The following is a 20,874-nucleotide window of genomic DNA, read 5'->3' on the forward strand; positions in this document are numbered from 1 at the left end:
TCAGCCTTCTTCACAGTCCAACTCTCACATCCATACATGACCACTGGAAAAACCATAGCCTTGACTAGACGGACCTTTGTAGACAAAGTAGTGTCTCTGATTTTTAATATGCTATCTAGGTTGGTCATAACTTTCCTTCCAAGGAGTAAGCATCTTTTAAATTTCATGGCTGCAATCACCATCTGCAGTGATTTTGGAGCCCCCCAAAATATAGTCTGACACTGTTTCCACTGTTTCCCCATCTATTTCCCATGAAGTGATGGGACTGGATGCCATGATCTTAGTTTTCTGAATGTTAAGCTTTAAGCCAACTTTTTCACTCTCCTCTTTCACTTTCATCTAGAGGCTTTTTAGTTCTTCTTCACTTTCTGCCATAAGGGTGGTGTCATCTTCATACCTGAGGTTATTGATATTTCTCCTGGCAATCTTGATTCCAGCTTGTGCTTCTTCCAGCCCAGCGTATCTCATAATGTACTCTGCATATAAGTTAAATAAGCAGGGTGACAATATGCAGCCTTGATGTACTCCTTTTTACACTGTAATAATTGGGGGAAATGCAAATTAAAATGACAAGATACCATCTCACAGCATAATTTTTGACTTAAAAAAAATCTGATAATATCATGCAGAATATGAGATAACAGGGACTCATCCACTATTGGTGAGGGTGGCACCCTGATGCTGGGAAAGATTGAGTGCAGGGGGAGAAGGGGTCGACAGAGGATGAGATGATTGGATGGCATCACTGACTCAGTGAACATGAGTTTGGGCAAACTTGGGGAAATAGTGAAGGACAGTGAAGCCTGGCAAGCTGCAGTACATATAGGGTCACAAAGAGATATGATTTAGTGACTGAACAGCAACACAACAACCTTGGAAAACAATTTGGCACAATCTTGTAAAGATGAAAGATATACATGCTGCGTGACAAAGCATTTCTATTCCTAGTTGTATACTCCTGAGGAATTCTTGTACTAGGGTATCAGGAGATAATCTACAAAAATCTTTGCACTTTTTGTAATAGTAAAAATGCAGTAATAAAACAACATTCATCAATTAAAGAATGGATTAATAAATTGTAGTATATTCACATGAAGAAACACCATACAGCAATGAAAATTATTCAACTGCAGCTATATGCAACAACACAGAAATAAAAACTGGACAAATAAACAGTATATTGTTTAAGGGGATAAACTTCAAGGGAATGATAAATGTAAAAATCAAGATGGAAGTTACTCTGAAGAGAGATGGAATTCTTTGGTGGTCCAGTGGTTAGGACTCAGTGCTGTCACTGAGGTGGCCCAGGTTTGATCCCAGGTTGGGGAACTAAGACCTTGTAAGCCATGTGGTGCAGACAAAAAGCAAAAATAAAAAATGAAGGGAAGGATACACGGAGGGCGTTAGAGATGGTATTTTTTTCTTTCTTAAATTGTGTAGTGAGAACACTGGTATTTGTTGTGTTACTGTTCTTTTAAATATTATTTTTTACCTATGCAAAATTTAAATCATATTAGAAATAAAAATATTTTGATTTAATAATGAAGATGTTGTATAATTTGATACAACAAACCCTGAGATTTCCAGGTATGTGTATATTATGTGCCTGGCACTGCTTCAATCACTGGGAATTTAACAACAAAAAAAAAGATCCTGCCTTTTTGGAACCTGCATTCTATCTGGAGAAGACAGACAATAAATAAAATCACTTTCTAAATATTATAGTGTATGAGAAAGTGATGTGTATTATGGAGAGAAACAAAGGAGAATAGGAAGTGTTTAGGAGGGGGAAGCAGAAAGGCCTCAGGGAGAAGGTGGCATTCAGCAAGGAGAGAGAGGGATGTAAGCCTTGTAGCTATCTGGGGAAAGACTATTCCAGACAGAGGAAAGAGCAGGGACTCTGAACAGGGAGTGTGCCCAGTGGGTGGAGAGAATACAAGCCAATGTGCCTGGAGTTGCGTAACAAGGGCAAGAGAAATTTTGTTGGCTTTTATAAGGGCTTTGGCCTTTCCTCTAGTTGACACTCTTCCCAGGTGGTGCTAATGGTAAAGAACCTACCTGCCAACGCAGGAGATGTGAGAGATGCAGGTTCTATCCCTGGGTCAGGGAGATCCCCTGGAAAAGGAAATGGCAACACACTTCAGTATTCTTGCCTGGAAAATCCCATGGACAGAGTAGCTTAGTGGGCTACAGTCCAAAGGGTCACAAGGAGTCAGACATGACTGAGTGACTAAGCACACACTTAGCTGAGATGGTGAGAGATCAGGGATTTGGGGCAGAGGAAAGAAGTGATTTGTTTTTTTTAAATAGAATCTCTTTGCCTATTTAAACAGAATCTGTTTGCCTATTATGTTTGACTGAAGGAGGCAGATAAAAGGAGACCAGTTTGGAGTGTATTGTGATGACCCAGTAGAGAGGAATTAGTGGTATGGACCAGGGTGGTAGTGTAGGATAAGGGCAAAGGGGTCATATTCTGGATTTATTTTGGAGGATTTAAGAGGGATCAGATATGGGATATGAAAGAAAAAGAAGAGGAAACCAACAGTATTCCATTTTTGTCTTGGCAACTGGAAGGATGGATTTGCATATCATTGCAGGATATCATTGCATGATAATGCAATTAAGTAGAGATGACTGTAGACAATTAGATTGGAAAGGAAATATCAGGAACTTGGTTTTGGAATGTTGAGTTTCAAAGATGCGTTTTAGACATGGGAGTGGATATGTAATAGTAAGCAGGCATATATACAAATCAAGAGGTCAGAGCAGAGACCTAAACTAGTCACATACATTTGGAAGTCACTGAGATAGAGAAGGTATTTAAAGCCATGAGATCATAAAGCTTACCTAGAAGATGAGTCTACATAAAGAGAAGGTCTATGAACTTATTCCCAGGAATCCCAGTATTAAGAATTGAAGAATTAAGGAGGAACATACAACAGAGTCTCAAAAGGGGTGGCCCAAGAGGGGGAACCATGATCTGATACCATAGCAGTACTAATGACTTTGAAAAAAGTCACTTCACTGGAAAGATAGGAATGAAAACTTGATTGAAATGGGTTCATGAGAAAATAGGAGAGGAGGATTTGGAGCAAACAGTGTAAACATTTTGAGTTTATACTCCTTGCTCTAAAAGGGGTATACATAAATGTTTTATGTTTTTTGGGGCTCCAAAATCACTGCAGATGGTGATTGCAGCCATGAAATTAAAAGATGCTTACTCCTTGGAAGGAAAGTTATGACCAACCTAGATAGCATATTAAAAAGCAGAGACATTACTTTGCCAACAAAGGTCCATGTAGTGAAGGCTATGGTTTTTCCAGTGGTCATGTATGGATGTGAGAGTTGGACTGTGAAGAAGGCTGAGCACCAAAGAACTGATGCTTTTGAACTGTGGAGTTGGAGAAGACTCTTGAGAGTCCCTTGGACTGCAAGGAGATCCAACCAGTCCATCCTAAGGGAGATCAGTCCTGGGTGTTCATTTTAAGGACTGATGTTGAAGCTGAAACTCCAATACTTTGGCCACCTCATGTGAAGAATTGACTCATTGGAAAAGACCCTGATGCTGGGAGGGATTGGAGGCAGGAGGAGAAGGGGACAACAGAAGATGAGATGGCTGGATGGCATGGACGCTTGGTGATGGACAGGGAGGCCTGGCGTGCTGCGATTCATGGGGTTGTGAAGAGTCGGACATGACTGAGCGACCAAGTGTTTTATGTAGAAGGGGAAGTGGGGTCAAGAGAAGTCTTTAAAAAAAGAAAAAGGTAGCGTGTTTGTATGCTGATGCAAGTGATCCAAGACAGAACGAAAAATGTGGGAAAGAGAGAAGGCTAGAATGAGGTCCTTGAGTAGACAAGAGTAGAATGGGATCTAATTCACAAGAGAGGAATTGTCCTTCAAAAGAAATGTAGACATTCTCCTACAGACTCTGCAGGGAAGAGAGAGTATATGGATATAGATGCTTCTATGCCATAGAAATGGTAGTGTAACCTTGTGGAAGTTCTCACCTGATTGTTCACATTTTCTCTGTGAAATATGAAGCTAGGTAAATCAGCTGAGTGAAGATGGTGGAAGAAAATATTGGAGGTTTGAAGGGAGAGGAGGAATTGTGAAATAGTCATCTAAGAGCATGGGAAATGAATGAAAGGACTAAGGAAATATATTTTGATTGCAGCATGGTTCACTTTGAGTTTCATAGTCATGAATTTGAAGTAAGAGTAGTTATTTTAGTAGGTATTATTGATCCTTTGCCCAGATTCTCTTGGATTTTACTGTTACCATGTATACCCTGGTTTGGTGGCTTCTGCCACAAGTAGCCAGCACATATGGCTCTTTTACAGACTGTCCTTGCCTTCTGGAGCCTCTTTTGCCCTGAATGTTGTAGTGCCCAAGATGGCTCTTAACCAGTGACTCGTGGGTTCAGGAGTGTGAAATTCCCACTATTTTGTTTTAGAGATAAGACAGCTCTCAGGTGTACCTTACCCTGTAGAGTCCCCTTTTTATCATTAAATCAAGCTGAAGTTACCTTCTAAGGAACTTTGTCTCAGATCATAATTTTGCTTAGCATTCTCCCCTTCCTTGACCTGCTTCTCTCAATTCCTTATTGGTTTCCTAAGCATTTCCTTACTAAGTCACTCGCGCACAAATCTCTCAGGATCTGCTTCTAGTGGACCTAACCTAAACAATAATTATGGCTGTGTGTTTCTTTCTCCAACTATATTCAGTTATATGAATGCAGATTTAACCAGGACGGGGGACTCCAAGCAAATAACATGAGGTAAGAGAGGGCAAGTTTATTAAAGATGTATTCAGGGGAATAGTTATGTAACTGATCATCGAATTTAAGCTAGTTAAGGATGGATATCATGGGGAAAGGGAGGAACCGAAGGCCATGGAAAGGTAGTATGATTAATGGTTGGTAGGTAGGTCCAGGGATCAAAGAATTGTTGAAATTGAGGTACTAGGTGTGTGAGTGAAAAGAGATTTTGATCAGAGTTAGAAATGCTTAAAAAATAGGATAATGCCATGCTTGAGTTGTTGATATTGATAAGATATAAGGTGTGTCCCAGGGCTTTCCAGGTGGTGCTAGTGGTAAAGAACCCACCTGCCCATGCAGGAGACAGAAGAGATGCTGGTTCAATCCCTGGCTCAAGAAGATACCCTGGAGGAGGGCATGGCAACCCACTCCAGTATTTTTGCCTGGAGAGTCCCATGGACCGAGGAGCCTGGGGGTCTACAGTCTATAGGGTCACAAAGAGTCAGACATGACTGAAGCGACTTACCACCACCACGACAGTGTGTCCCATAGAATGAGTAACAGGTAGTATAATCACTGGAGGTGAGAATTCAAGGAGCTGATAGGCCTAAGAACGAATATCTTTATGGATTTTGATGCCATTAATAATTAGGATGGGGGTAGAGTTTTGGCCACCTGATACAAAGAGCCAGCTTATTAGAAGACCTGATGCTGGGAAAGACTGAAGTCAGGAGGAGAGGAGGATGACAGAGAATGAGATGGTTGGATAGCATCACCAACTTAATGGCCATGAGTTTGAGCAAGCTCTGGAAGGTGTTGAAAGACGGGGAAGCCTGGCGTGCTGCAGTCCATGGGTTCACAAAGAGTCAGTCATGCCTGTGCGACTGAACAACAAAGAGTGAAAATCCTTAGGCACTGAGGGAGAACGATCTATGAATTAGTGGGTGACTGTAACAAGAATGGGTAGAGGGTGGCAGAGTCTCTATGACAGGAAATTCAAAGCTGGGGGAGAGGTGTTTAAACAGGATGAAGGGCAGAGAGCCTGGAACTGGCAGTGAGGATCAAGAAGGACACAGACTCCATTTCCAGGTCACTGGATGAGTGATGGGGGGCAAAATCTACCACATAAGAGACAAGGGAAACAGGATCCTCATAGAACATTCAGGTTTTAGTTAGAGCAAGAAGGTGAGGGGTCCTTTCGGAGAAGAGATTGGAGCTGTATGTGATTGTGGTGCTGAAAGACAGTGAGTTCCAGGGTGCACAATGTAAAGGTGTTGGGAGTTGGGGGCAGGAGGGTCGGAGTGAGAGAAGAAGACTAAATAAGGACTGTATAAAGCCTTATGGGAATTAGAATGCAGTGGATAAGTGGTGACATGAGCATGTAGGTCTGTTTTTTTGATAACATAAACAGAGATAAAGAGCATAATGAGACCAGTCCTGGTGGTTTTCAGACAGCAGTGCCATGAGTGATGGGAAGTAGGAAGAGATAGGTGTTTGGCAGTGGGGATAAGCAGTCTTATTCTAAGTACTCCGAGTTAACTTTTTTTTTTCCCCACAACTGATGCCAATATAAAAAAGAGCTTTGTGTTTTGACATGAATAGACTTTCTACTTATTTATTATGTGGATAAAATGAACCTGTATTATTCTCTTTGTCTGTGTGTATTTAAGTATACAGATGTCTATTTGTTGTTTTTGTTCAGTTGCTAAGTCATGTCTGACTCTTTGTAACCCCATGAACTGGAGCACTCCAGGCTTTCCTGTCCTTCACTATAGCCCTGAGTTTACTCAAACTCCTATCCTCTGAGTCAATGATGCCATCCAACCATCTCATCCTCTGTCACCCCTCCTCCTCTTGCCTTCAATCTTTCCCAGCATCAGAGTCTTTTTCAATGAGTCAGCTCTTCGTATCAGGTAGCCAAAGTATTGGAGCTTCAGCTTCACGACCAGTCCTTCCAATGAATATTCAGGGTTGATTTCCTTTAAGACTGACTGGTTGGAACTACTTGCTGTCCAAAGGACTGTCAAGAGTCTTCTCCCGCAACACAGTTTGAACACAAAAAAAAGCTCTTCAGCACTCAGCCTTCTTTATAGTCCAGCTTTTATATCCATACATGTAAGAGCTGTATGGAAAAACCATAGCTTTGGCTATATGGACCTTTGTCGGCAAAGTGATGTCTCTGCTTTTTAGTACACTGTCTAGGTTTGTCATAACTATTCTTTGAAGGAGCAAGCATCTTTTAATTTCGTGGCTGCAGTCACCATCTGCATTGCTTTTGGAGCCCAAGAAAATGAAATCTGACCCTGTTTCCATTATTTCTATATCTATTTGCCAAGAAGTGATAGGGTTGGATGCCATGATCTTCCTTTTTGAATGTTTAAGCCAACTTTTTCACTCCTCTTTCACCTTCATCAAGGCTCTTTAGTTCCTCTTTGCTTTCTGCCATTAGAGTGGTATCATCTGCTTATATGAGGTTGTTTGTATTTCTCCCAGCAATTTTGATTGCAGCTTGAGCCTTATCCAGCCTGGCATTTCACATGATGTACCCTGCATAGAAGTTAAATAAGCAGAGTGACAATATACAGCCTTGATGTACTCCTTTCCCAATATCAAACCAGTTCATTGTTCCACATCCAGTTCTAACTGTTGCTGCTTCTTCTGCATACAGGTTTCTCAGGAGACACGTAATGTTGTTTGGTATTCCCACCTTTTTAAGAATATTCTACAGTTTGTTGTGATCCACACAGTCAAAGGATTTAGTGTAGTCAACGAAGCAGAAGTAGATGTTTTTTGGAATTTCTTTGCTTTTTCTATGATCCAGCGTATGTTGGCAACTTGATCCCTGGCTCCTCTGCCTTTTCTAAATCCAGTTTGTACATACGGAAGTTCTCGGTTCACATACTGTTGAAACCTAGCTTGAAGAATTTTGAGCATAATCTTGCTAATGTGAAATGAGTGCAATTATACGATAATTTGAACATTCTTTGGTGTTGCCTTTCTTTGGGATCGGAATGAAAACTGACCTTTTCCAGTCCTGTGGCCACTGCTGAGTTTTCCAAGTTTGCTGGCATATTAAGTGAAGCACTTTAACAGCATCATCTTTTAGGATTAGAAATAGCTCAGCTGAAATTCCATCACCTCCACTAGCTTTGTTTGTAGTAATGCTTCCCATGGCCCACTTGACTTCACACTCCAGGGTGTCTGGCTCTAGGTGAATGACCACACCATCATGGTTATCTGGGTCATTAAGAGCATTTTTAATACAGTTCTGTGTATCCTTGCCACATTTTCTTAATCTCTTCTGCCTTTGTTAGGTCCTTGCCATTTTTGTCCTTTATTGTGCCCATCTTTGCATGAAATGTTCCCTTGGTATCTCCAGTTTTCTTAAAGAGATCTCTAGTCTTACCCATTTTATTGTTTTCCTCTATTTCTTTGCATTGTTCACTTAAGAATGCTTTCTTATCTCTCCTTGCTATTCTCTGGAACTCTGCATTCAGTTGGGTATGTCTTTCCCTTTCTCCTTTGCCTTTCGCTTCTCTTCTTTTCTCAGGTATTTGTAACGCCTCCTTAGACAAACACTTTGCCTCCTAGCATTTCTTTTTCTTGAGGATGATTTTGGTCACCACCTTCTGTACAATGTTATGAACCTCCATCCATATTTCTTTAGGCACTCTGTCTACCAGATCTAGGCCCTTGAATCTATTTATCACCTCCACTGTATAATCATAAGGCATTTGATTTAGGTCATACCTGAATGGCATAGTGGTTTTCCCTACTTTCTTCAATATAAGTCTGAATTTTACCACAAAGGGTTCATGATCTGAGCCACAGTCAGCTCAAGGTCTTGTTTTTGCTGACTGTGTAGAACTTCTCCATTTTGACTGCAAAGAATTTAGTCAATCTGATTTTGATATTGACCATCTGGTGACATTCATTTGTAGAGTCATCTCTTGTGTTGTTGGAAGAGGGTATTTGCTATGACCAGTGCATTCTCTTGGCAAAATTCTGTTAGCCTTTGCCCTTCTTCATTTTGTACTCCAAGGCCAAACTTGCTTGTTACCCCAGGTATCTCTTGACTTGCTAGTTTTGCACTCCAGTCCCCTATGATGAAAAGGACAAATGTCTATAATTTTAATATGCTAAATAGTTATAATTTAATTAATATATTAATTATAAATCATATATTAAGCAGCTCAAATAATGATTTTTGAAACTGTCACTGAACCAACTTCCTAGAAATCAGAGTCCTTCAAACTTCATGACTCTGTGGAATGTGCTGTATTGTGTTTTGTTCAAATTGGTTGATTTTTGCAGTCATGGATCCAGAAAAGGCACCTCTGGAGAGATGAGCCACCACTTCCAAGAAATGCCCAGCAAAGCACCTATCATGATGCCTGTTCTCTGGTACACTGTGGTGGAGTTTTGGACCCTCTCCAGCTCTTTCTGCTGATGTTAAATTCTTCCTTCTCAGTAATCTGATTCTTGGCCAGCTATTTGTTGCTTCCATTGCAATTGTCAAGAATCTTCTGACTTCCTTTGACTCTGCCTTCACATCTCCTCTTCTACCATGGCTCTGAATCCTAGTTTGGAGCAAGTTTTTGGGGGATATTTTGCCTCTTCTTATCTCTAGCTTTGTATTTTTAAGTCTTTTGAACTATATACTCAATATTTTCTATGCTTAAACACCATGATATTAGTCTTTTAGTCTTCTCTTTTCTCGATCTCTAATCCACAGCAAATACATTTGAGGAGCTATCGGCATCAATATCAAAAGTTACTACTTCAAAGAATGCTGTAGCAGTGCCTGTGAGTTCAGTTGCCAAGCTGATTGTTATCCTGCGTCATTGCTCACTCAATTCCATATACTTCAGTGAACATACCAAGCTGATTATAAGAGTAGATGTGAAGGTCTAAGTCCACTTGGTATTAACTGCTTGCTATGGTACACTTGGTCAGAATAGTCATGACTCCACAAGTGGTTTCAAAATTAAAGAAAAAGGAGTGATATCAAAGAACAGTAAATTCTGAATAACTTCAAATTTATCTCCAGCAAGGGACAAGATGGCTACCTGCAGTTCAGTTCAGTCACTCAGTTGTGTCCAGCTCTTTGCAACCCCATGGACCACAGCACGCCAGGCCTCCCTGTCCATCAACAACTCCTGGAGTTTACTCAGACTCATCTCCATTGAGTCAGTGATGCCATCCAACCATCTCATCCTCTGTCATCCCCTTCTCCTCTTGCCCTCAATCTTTCCCAGCATCAGGGTCTTCTCCAATGAGTCAGCTCTTCACATCAGGTGGCCAAAGTATCAGAGTTTCAACTTCAATATCAGTCTTTCCAAAGAACACTCAGAACTGATTTCCTTTAGGCTGCCTACATAGCTGCAAACATATGTGACCTTTAACAGGATCGATGCTTTTTAAAAATTTCTTGCTATTGAAAAAAATCTTGCAAGAATATCTAAGTTTTGGAAGCTTGGAGAAGCAGATAGAGCCACCTACTAGGATTACATCATGGATCTGAGGCTAGCATGTTGTGAGAAAAATGTTAAAAAAAAAAAAAAAAACTTTTCTTCTGTTCTACAGACAAATTAACTTTCTAGCTCTGTTACTCTGGAAACTTAGTAAGGTGGAGTGTCAGCTGTGTTTCCAAGCAAGAGCACTTATGGTGAAAATAACATCTATTTGATAAATTGCATCTGAACTGGAAGGCTTATAAATGTATCTGGTCAGATATTTTATGCTTAACGTAAGTATCTAGTCAGATATTTTAGGCTTAACTTGGGGCTTTTCTACGTTTAGTCAGTTCTTAAAATTGGTCATGTCTCTTGCTAGAGGACTGCTTCTGGAGATGATGGAGCCATCATGGTGTAGAGCGTGAGGCTTCTAAGCCAGGGTGACACCCACACCCATCCACTGTGATCTCATTCCTTCAAACCTGAGCTATCCCCAGAGGGACACAGGCGGACACAGGCGTTATAAGGTAGATCCTAGACTGCTGCATAGACCTACTGTAAGGACCTTACTGAAGAAACTCATCTGATGCTACCCTGCTGGAATACTGGATCGCCTGTCTTCCTGTGCTTCTAAGTAAAACCAACGCTAAGAGTCTTTGAGATTTCTTGTCTAGTCAAATGAGTCTACCGAACGAGTGTTCCTAACTGAACACTTAAATGCAAAGATTCCATCTTTGTAATTAAGGTTCGCCAAATCAAGTTTCACGTTTGGTTATAAATCAACCCATTTCTTTTAGTATTAAATGTCTTGTTCAAGTCCTAAAGAACAGTTATGACCTTTGGCTCATTGATGATTCTTACCATATTGATACCATCAGGTTCATGATGGCCTGATGGTTAGAGTGGTTAAATGTAGCCAGTACTTTGTTCACAGTACACAGTGTTGGTGATGGTCTTCCCCTGCAGGGATTCTGTGTTTTTTTTCTTTTTGTCTTTGTTAGAACCATGGACAGTAGATACTTGCTCGAAGGAGATGCTTTTAGTTTGGTAGAGTTTTGTTTGTTTGTGTGTTTATCTGTTTAGATAAATTTCATGCTATGTTAAACTTAAAATTTTAACTATTTTAAGTGTATAATTTAGTGGTTTTTATTAATTCACAATATTCTGCAGTCATCACCACTATCTAATTCCAGGAAATTTCCATCACCCTGAGAAACCCTTATCTCACAGTTCCCCCTTCTGCCCATCCCCTAGAAACCAATAATCTACTTTCTATCACTATGGATTTACATATTCTGAACATTTCACAGAAATGGAATCATATAATATCTGACCTTTGGTGACTATTTTTTTTTCACTTAGCATAATATTTTCAGAGCCAATCCATTTTAGCATGTATTCGAACTCCATTCCTTTTATGGCTGAGGAATATTCCATTATATGAATATATCATATTTTGTTTATCCATTCATCTGTTGGTGGACATTTGGATTGTTTCTACTTTTTGGTTGTTGAGAATAGAGCTGCCATGAATATTCATGTACACTTTTTTGTTTGAATGTGTTTTCAGTTCTCTTGGATATATATGTCGGAGTGAAATTGCTGGGTCATATGGTAATTATATATTTAATAAATAGCTTTTAGTTTTCCTCTTATATTTTGCCTTGGTCATTTACCATCACAAAACGCCAGTGCTTCCTATATGACTGCGTTATCAGAAATGCATCCAAGCAGACATTTGGCATTAAGAATTGTCTTTGTAAGGTTCATTGCAACTTGACTCTTTGGAGCATCACAGATAAATTGTTCCATGTCAAGATACACAACACGGGGGCTTCCCTGGTGGCTCAGTGGTAAAGAATCCACCTGCCAACGCAGGAGATACGTGTTTGATCCCTGATCTAGGAGGATCCCACATGCCACAGAGTAACTAAGCCCGGGAGTCTGGTCTCTAGAGCCTGGGAACCTCAACTGCCAAGCCCTTGCACTGCAACTACTGAAGACTGTGAGCCTAGAGCCTGTGCTCTGCGACGAGAGAAGCCACCTCAATGAGAAGCACATGCCCACAACTAGAGGGTAGTCCCCACTCTCCACAGCTAGAGAAAAGCTCCCACAGTAATGAAATCCCAGCACAGCCAAAAATAAATGAATTTATATTTTAAAAAGATTAACAATTCAGCTTGATGTGGTCCCGTTTGCTGACACTACTGCAATGATCTTCACTTTCCTATGCTTAAAGGCGCTCACCCAGGATTAGATGGTGCTTTTTAGTATGATTGCTAGAGAGGATGGGTCTTGCTTATCTGAGTAAGATGTGGAAAGTGGAGATGCTGCTGTATTCAATCTGCTTTTGTTCTTTGCAGATGGAGGCTGGAAGCTTAGGGCAAAACTTCAGAGAAAAATGTTTTTTAACTTTCTCTTATTACCTATACCTCAGGGATTAATCCTTCTGCTTTTTTAGTTCATGGCCTCTCTTTCATGCTCTTGAATTCTTTAAAAGTTGGGTAAGTGAAGGTATAGATGAAATAATTTTGGCAGCTGGAGTGTATTTTCTTAGCCCATGTGAGAATTTCTGTCCACAGAGCAAGAAAGTCAGTGTGTCTGTGAGTCACCTGGGGCACTATTGCACTTCCCCTGGCCCAGATATCCCCTCTAGGACCTTGCTTATCAGAATTCCCATTTCAGAGAGCTCTACTTGGGGTTCTCTCTCCAATCGCAGATGAGGGAACAGCTGTTCCAGCATCCTTTAATTAATTTTCTGACAGATCCCCTAAAATCTCTTCTCCAAGCCTTTCTCTACTTAGATCTAGACGTTTCTCTAGGGATACTTCTGATAAAACTCATGATTTGCAGGCAGGAAGCAAGATCTTCTCTTCTACCTGTGTAGATTATAGCTTTTCCAGCTGCCACTGTGTTACCATATGCTATATACAATCCAAAAATGGATGTTCTCAGCTGCTGGTAGCACCCCTCTTGGCTTTCTAGAGTTGAAGTGGATTAATTTTCATTTTGTGTTTTCTTCTGAAATTTCAGCAGAATGTGGGGAAAAAGAAAAATATATCTTTTTATTGACCTTTTCTCTATTCTTATCTAGATCAGGACAGTCCAATCCAACCTTTCATCTCCAGAAAGGCTTTCAAGAATATGTACTCAGAAAAAAACCACCTGGTTTACTTCTTCCTAAAGCACATAAGGTATGGTATGCAAATGCAGTGTTAAATTCCTTGTTGACTAATAAATGCATTTTATACACACGAAACAATTTAAATTGCTTTTAAAAGTACTCTCACAATTGTTAAATATAGAGAATGCATTTTATTTCTTAGATGAAAATTTCACTTGAATTGTATTCCCCCCCACCCCTTTTTGTTTTTATCATGGATTTGAGTTTGAAATCTAAGGCTGTGTTTAAGCTGGTAATCTTGAGCACTATCCAGTCCTCTTGTGGATTTGATTCCTTTGTATAGTCAGCTAGAAGTGTAGTCATCTGGTGAATATTTTCAGAGCTGCTCATCTATAGATGTTTTGAACCTTGATTAAAGTATGTTTTAAAAGGCACATTATTATATCTTATAACAATATCTACTCACTGAATACTTTAATATATTTGATGTAGTAATCCTTTGATCTTTTGGTGATAAAAATAAATATTTGAATAATCATAATATGCTGTAAATCTTAGACAGTGAGAATTATAAAAGATTTTTGTCAAAACTGACTCTTTTCAGAAAACATAATATCTATGGATTTTTAGAGAAAAGAACATTAAAATCATGATGCATATTTTGGATATTATTATAATCATGTATAACAGATTATACATGATTCCCAACCCCAACTGACTGGAGATGGGCCACTGAAAGGTGGGTTTAATATCACAGTAATGGAAAATGCAGATTCTGACTATGATATTCCCAGAAAATGAAGTGACCTGGATGCTTAAGATCGAAAAAGTTCAGTAACTTTTATTAAGCCTCAACAAGGCATGGGTGAAAGAGAATCCCCACCTGCAGGGAGAGATTTATGCCCCAGTAAACAGCTGGATTTGTCTCTCTTCATGGTAATACCCTTGATATCTAGAAGACATCAGAACATAACATATGCTTTCAGCCCAACCATCTAAAGTACTTTTGTTTCAGCTCCTTTCATTTTCCCAGATCTGCATTGGAAAAAAGCAGTGTTCCCACACTGACATCTACTTTATGACCAGCCTCCATCACCCCTTGCCACCCCTAATTCACAGCACCAGAAAGCTTCTTTCTATAGCTATTGGCATCTCTGACTGCTCTCACTTTGGTTGTGGGTTTAGTCATTTCCCTGCTCTAGTTATTGCAGCAGTGGCTGCTTTATCCCTCTGGTCAAAGTGAATTGCATGGTTTCTTCTCCTTAGAAGTGATCAGCCACCACTGCCTGAGTCTGGAGAAGGGGACTTTACAGGCAGATTAGTTGGCATCAGTGTTCTGCTATAAGCTGTGTCCCTGGGTTCTGAGTGATAAATGTGTACATCTGTCCTGGTTGAGGAAGGCCTTTTCTTCTCCTATCTTAGCTGAGCTTCTGTGTCAGTACCAAGTTGTTTCTCACTGTCTTCTTACCCAGTAGTTATCTTGAGCTCCACAGCAGCCCTGGGTACCAGGAAGAATCCTTGCACCACTGCCTTGAAAACAAGTACCTCCATTGATCTCCAGACGGAGTGGGTACATTTCCTTTCTACCAGCACCCACAGGCCTCCCCCAGTACCCTGTAGTTGACTGTGCCCAGAGCATTGAAATAGAGACTTGCCTGAGCCCCATGGTGGACTGGAGAGGGATTGGTGATGGGGAGCAAGAGCGAGTCAGCAAGCAGGGACTGATTTTAAAAAAAGGGTGTTTTTTTTTAATGATATCTGCAAAATATTATGGTCAGAAATTGTCACCTTCATATTATCAGATTAAGCCCCATGCATCAGTTCAGTTCAGTTGCTCAGTCATGTCCGACTCTTTGCGACGCCATGAATTGCAGCACGCCAGGCCTCCTTGTCCATCACCAACTCCCAGAGTCCACCCAAACCCATGTCCATTGAGTCGGTGATGCCATTCAGCCGTCTCATCCTCTGTCGTCTCCTGCTGCCCCCAATCCTTCCCAGCATTAGGATCTTTTCCAGTAAGTCAACTCGTCACATGAGGTGGCCAAAGTATTGGAGTTTCAGCTTCAGCATCAGTCCTTCCAATGAATACCCAGGACTGATCTCCTTTAGGATGGACTGGTTGGATCTCCTTGCATTCCAAGGGACTCTCAAGAGTCTTCTCCAACACCATAGTTCAAAAGCATCGATTGTTCGGCGCTCAGCTTTCTTCACCATCCAACTCTCACATCCATACACGACCACTGGAAAAACCATAGCCTTGACTAGATGGACCTTTGTTGGCAAAGTAATGTCTCTGCTTTTTAATATGCTATCCAGGTTGGTCATAACTTTCCTTCCAAGGAGTAAGCGTCTTTTAATTTCATGGCTGCAATCACCATCTGCAGTGATTTTGGAGCCCAAAAAAATAAAGTCTGACACTGTTTGCACTGTTTCCCCATCTATTTGCCATGAAGTGATGGGGCCAGATGCCATGATCTTAGTTTTCTGAATGTTGAGCTTTAAACCAACTTTTTCACTCTCCTCCTTCACTTTCATCAATAGGCTTTTTAGTTCCTCTTCACTTTCTGCCATAAGAGTGGTGTCGTCTAAATATCTGAGGTTATTGATATTTCTCCCGGCAGTCTTGATTCCAGCTTGTGCTTCTTCCAGCCCAGGGTTTCTCAGGATGTACTCTGCATATCAGTTAAATAAGCAGGGTGACAATATACAGCCTTGACATACTCCTTTTCCTATTTGGAACCAGTCTATTGTTCCATGTCCGCCTGTCCTTTTAGCCTAATTAGCAATTTTTGTTGTTGTTTTTGTTTTAGTTGCTAAGTTCCGTCTGACTCTTTTGCAAGTGCCATCCTAATTTATAATTGTAATAATAGCATGAAGACTACTTTTATGGACAATACTAAGGAAACTATTATCCTCTGGGTTATATTGTTTGTTATATTTGTTGATAGTGTTTTAAAATTAATTTCTAGCCTTAATGTTAGCTCACAATTAATTATTAAATATCTATATTTCTGATTTTTAATTATCTATCATCTTATTTAGATTGATAGAGAATTTAAAGTCCAGAAAGCCTTGTTTTCAATTGGATTCCCCGTTCCCAAACCTTTATTATACTGCAGTGATCCGTCTGTCATTGGAACAGAATTTTATGTGATGGAACATGTACAGGTAAATTAACACTTAATTGCACCTTGTTGCTTTTATTTTTAGTTGTGAAATTACATGTTAATAAATGATAGTTTATCAGTCAGTATTTTAGGTAGTTTGCTTTGCAAGGGCTTAAACTTTTTCTTTTTATTAAAGCAACAGAAATGTATCCTCTCATTTCCAGAGGCTAGAAGTTTGAAACCAAGGTATCAGCAGGATTGGTTCTTTATGGAAGTTTTGATTTTTGTTTTGCTTTTTAAATTATTTTTTATTGAGATATAGTTAATGTATAATATTATATGTTACAGATGTATTAAATAGTTATTCACAATCTCCACTTAGAGTTATTTTAAAATACTGGCTGTATTCCCTATCTTGTATTAAACTTTCATTCTAATTTGAGAACACAATTTGAGTGATAAACCAGAGGTAAACCAGGAACAGGTTTACTAATTACAGCATATTGGTCTATTCTTCCTGTAGGTGTCAGTAAAGAGACATGTAATGGCAATAACTAAACTATCCAGATAGTAGAGGGAAAGAAACTACTCCAAATAAAAAATCAATCCATTAATAACAATAAATCCAAATTGTTTTAAGATTTTTTATTTGGTAAAATGTTACTTGAGAGTAGTTTTTGTCCTGTAAGTTAATCTTGGTGTATCCTCCTATCTCCCCTGTGGCATATATGTGTTAGTTGCTTAGTTGTATCTGACTCTGCAACTTCATGGATTGTGTAGCCCACCAGGCTCCTCTGTACTTGGGATTCTCCAGACAAGAATACTGGAGTGAATTGCCATTTCCTTCTCCAGGGGATCTTCCTGACTCAGGGATCAAACCTGGGTCTCCTGCATTGCAGGCAGATTCTTTAACATCTGAGCCACCAGGGAAGCCCTGGCACATTCTACAAAGAATTGGTTTTGGTTGTAAAACTGTACCTAATCTTTTTGTAGAAAACAGAGTATGATGACACAGCAAATAATTGGTATGAAAAGATTTATTTTGTTTTAAATTAACTGTTGTAATTGCTTCCATAGGGCCGAATTTTTTATGATTTCACAATTCCTGGAGTTAGCCCAGCAGAACGTTCAGCCATCTATGTGGCCATGATAGAAACCTTGGCTCAGTTACATTCTTTGAATATACAGTCATTGCAGCTGGAAGGATATGGTAGAGGTGTTGGGTATTGCAAAAGACAGGTAAGGCATCCACACAAAGAGTTTCTCTTCTCAAGTTCTTGGAAACAAAATATACATTTTTAATTAAAATAAAGACCTATTATCCTTTTCTGAAATCTGGCTATAACTTTGAACCTTCAGATTGACTTATTTTAAGCATAAAATAATTTTATATTTTTTAGATCAGCAAAAGCTTCTGTAACTGACAGCATGTATATAAATGCAAATTTAAAGCTATTTCTATCTCTTTTATTTTACCAATACATTTTCTATACAATTTTCCCTTTTTAAATTAGTTTAACAAATATTTGTTAAGCATATAAGTATGTTTAATACATGCTAAGTACTGTGTTAAACTTCAAGAAAATTGAAATCAATTCTTCCCTTAAAGGAACTTAACATTTTTGAGACACCTCTACATGAAACTCATTTACATGAAACTTGAAAATGGTATAGAAAAGTATGTAATCTGGTAATAAATTGTCTTGTTACTTATCATGAGAGCTGTTCCATTCAGAGGGTAGATACAAGAATGCCCTTGCTCAAGTTGGGGAAAGCTTCCTATGAAAGGTATGTCTTGTACTATATATTTAAGAAAGAATAAAATCTAGAGTGATAGGGAAAAGATGATGAGCATTTCACATCAAAGGAACAGCAAGACCAGATAAGTATGAGGCTGTTTCCATTTGTACATATGTCTTTTTCAGGGGGCAGAAGGAAGAGAGACAGGAACTAAGGTTGAAAGAATACTCACTATATACCAGTTCCCATGCTAGATGAATTATAGACCCAATGTTTTTTAATCTTTGTAACAATCCTATTACATAGATATTAATACCCTCATTTTGCAGATGAGGCAACTGAGGCTTGCAGGTATTAAGTAACGTACAAATAAGTGGCTTAAACATAATTTAAACCCAGCTCTCTGTGACTCCAAAGATGAAGGTCTTTACTGTACTAAATTGAACAGAGATGCCTTAGAAAGTAGAGAGGGAGATAAGTAGGTAAATATTATTTCAATTGGTGGAGGACTTTGAGAATAGGTTGACTTAATTGCATTCAATTCTAAGAAAAATATGAAAAAAAACTTTGCATTTTCATGTCTATAATATATTTCAAAGATTCTTTAGAAGATTCTATGGGTAATAAAAAAAGGGGGATTAAAATGAGAAATAAAAATCTCCCTTCTTTTTCTAATCCCCATATTACATTTTTCAGAGACTACTTGTTTCTTGTGACCCTTTCAGAAATTTTCTATTTTTTTTCATCTGTAGGTATATGTGTTTGTTCTTTATTTTTTTTCCTTCTACAGAATAATTGCCATATAAAGGCTAGTACCTACATCTCTTGATTCCTGTTGTTGTTCAGTCGTGAGTAGTATCCGTCTCTTTGCGACCCCATGGACTGCAGCACACCAGGCCTCCCTGTCCCTCACCATCACCTGAAGTTTGCCCAAGTTCACATCCATTGCATTGATGATGCCATCCAGCCATCTCATTCTCTGACACCCTCTTCTTCTGCCCCCACTCTTTCCCAGCATCAGGGACTTTTCCAATGAGTCGGCTGTTCGTACTAGATGACCAAAATACTAGAGCTTCAGCTTCAGCATCAGTCCTTCCAACAAGTGTTCAGGGTTGATTTCTCTTAAGATTGACTGGTTTGATCTCCCTGCTGTCCAAGGGACTTTCAGAAGTGTTATCCAGCACCACAGTTCGAAGGCATCAATTCTTTGGCATTCTGCTTTTTTTTACGGTCCTGCTCTCAAAACCATACATGACCACTGGGAAGAACCTAGCCTTGATTATGCAGACCTTTGTCAGCAGAGTAATGTCTCTGCTTTTCAACACACTGTTTAGGTTTGTCATAGTTTCCCTGCCAAGAAGCAATCGTCTTCTGGTTTCATGGCTGCAATCACTATCCACAGTGATTTTAGAGTCCACGAAGAGCAAATCTTTCACTAATTCCACCTTTTCCCCTTATTTAGTTTTAAGCAGCTCTTTCACTCTCCGCCTTCACCCTTATCAAGAGGCTCTTTAGTTCCTCATCAATTTCTGCCATTACAGTGGTATCATCTGCATATCTGAAGTTGTTCATGTTTCTTCCACCTCTTGATTCATAGGCCAGTGTTTTTTTTCCCCTGATAAAAGTCTAGGTTAGTAGAATGGAATTAGATGGAAGAAAAACTTAAGTGTTGAAGTTTTTAGGCCTATGTGAGTGTTTGAGACTAAGGTAAGTATCGTAGGCATTTTTCCTGAGTATTTAAGACTGAACCCAAATTTGATATATTGAATTTTGTTTTAATTTTAAAATTGCTGAATCTTATTTCCTACTTTCAGCTCTGTCATTTTTAAAATTTATTTATCTTTAGGTATCAACCTGGACAAAGCAATATCAAGCTGCAGCTCATCAGGACATCCCTGCCATGAACCAGCTATCTGACTGGCTAATGAAAAACTTGCCAGATAATGACAATGAAGAAAATTTGATTCATGGAGATTTCAAACTAGATAACATAGTTTTCCACCCTAAAGAGGTATTGGAAGCCCTGTTTACAATAAATTGAGTATGTCTGACTTGGGATACAAGTACTAAGTAGATGTTCCCCTAGAGTGCTGAAAAAGCCCAAACCATCCCCATTCTTCCTCTACATTCAAGACTGTCTTCACTGCTCACAATTTTGGAAATGAGTCCTGTAGATTTTCTGGCATAGGCATCTTATCTTTAAGGCTAAGTCTCATACTGGCCTCTACTCATAAAGTAGTAAACTACTTTAAAAGAATTTGGGAATTTACATACATGTTGCTATTTTCTTCAAAGATGTTTTTCAACTACTAAATACATTTAGCTTATCCATATTCTTGCTCTTACTTCTGGTTCATTTTCATTACTTTCCCCTATCTGATGAAGAATTTTTAATTTGATTATTATTAGCTCAGAGAGGACACAATTCTAAAAGATTCCTTTGAGGCTTCAAAAGAACATGTATGAAGTTAATGGAACCTTGCTCTGTATAAATGTACAGAGTGTAATTTTCAAAAAGAGTACAAACAAATCAAAACTATAATCCTCCTCCACTGAGCATAGTGAGGCCTAGAATTGAAAGAGTGTGGTGGGACTAAAGAAAGTACTTCAGTTCTCTCTTTACCTACATGACTTTGGGCAAGACATTTGGCCCTTAGTATTCTAACACTGATGTGAAAGATTTACAGTTCC

At 39.2% G+C, this 20,874-nt stretch overlaps 1 protein-coding gene across 1 annotated transcript in view; it reads left to right on the forward strand.

Annotated features, from left to right (window-relative positions):
• Window positions 1-20,874, forward strand: part of ACAD11 (acyl-CoA dehydrogenase family member 11) — a 99,308-nt gene that overhangs the window by 3,663 nt on the left and 74,771 nt on the right. Inside the window, exons 2-5 of the mRNA XM_043474398.1 lie at window positions 13,307-13,406; window positions 16,379-16,504; window positions 17,521-17,682; window positions 20,030-20,194. Of these exons, the coding sequence (XP_043330333.1) occupies window positions 13,307-13,406; window positions 16,379-16,504; window positions 17,521-17,682; window positions 20,030-20,194 (553 nt within the window). The remainder of the gene's footprint in view (window positions 1-13,306; window positions 13,407-16,378; window positions 16,505-17,520; window positions 17,683-20,029; window positions 20,195-20,874) is intronic.

This window comes from Cervus canadensis, chromosome 7 (genome assembly GCF_019320065.1).
Source record: "Cervus canadensis isolate Bull #8, Minnesota chromosome 7, ASM1932006v1, whole genome shotgun sequence".
NCBI lineage: Eukaryota > Metazoa > Chordata > Mammalia > Artiodactyla > Cervidae > Cervus > Cervus canadensis.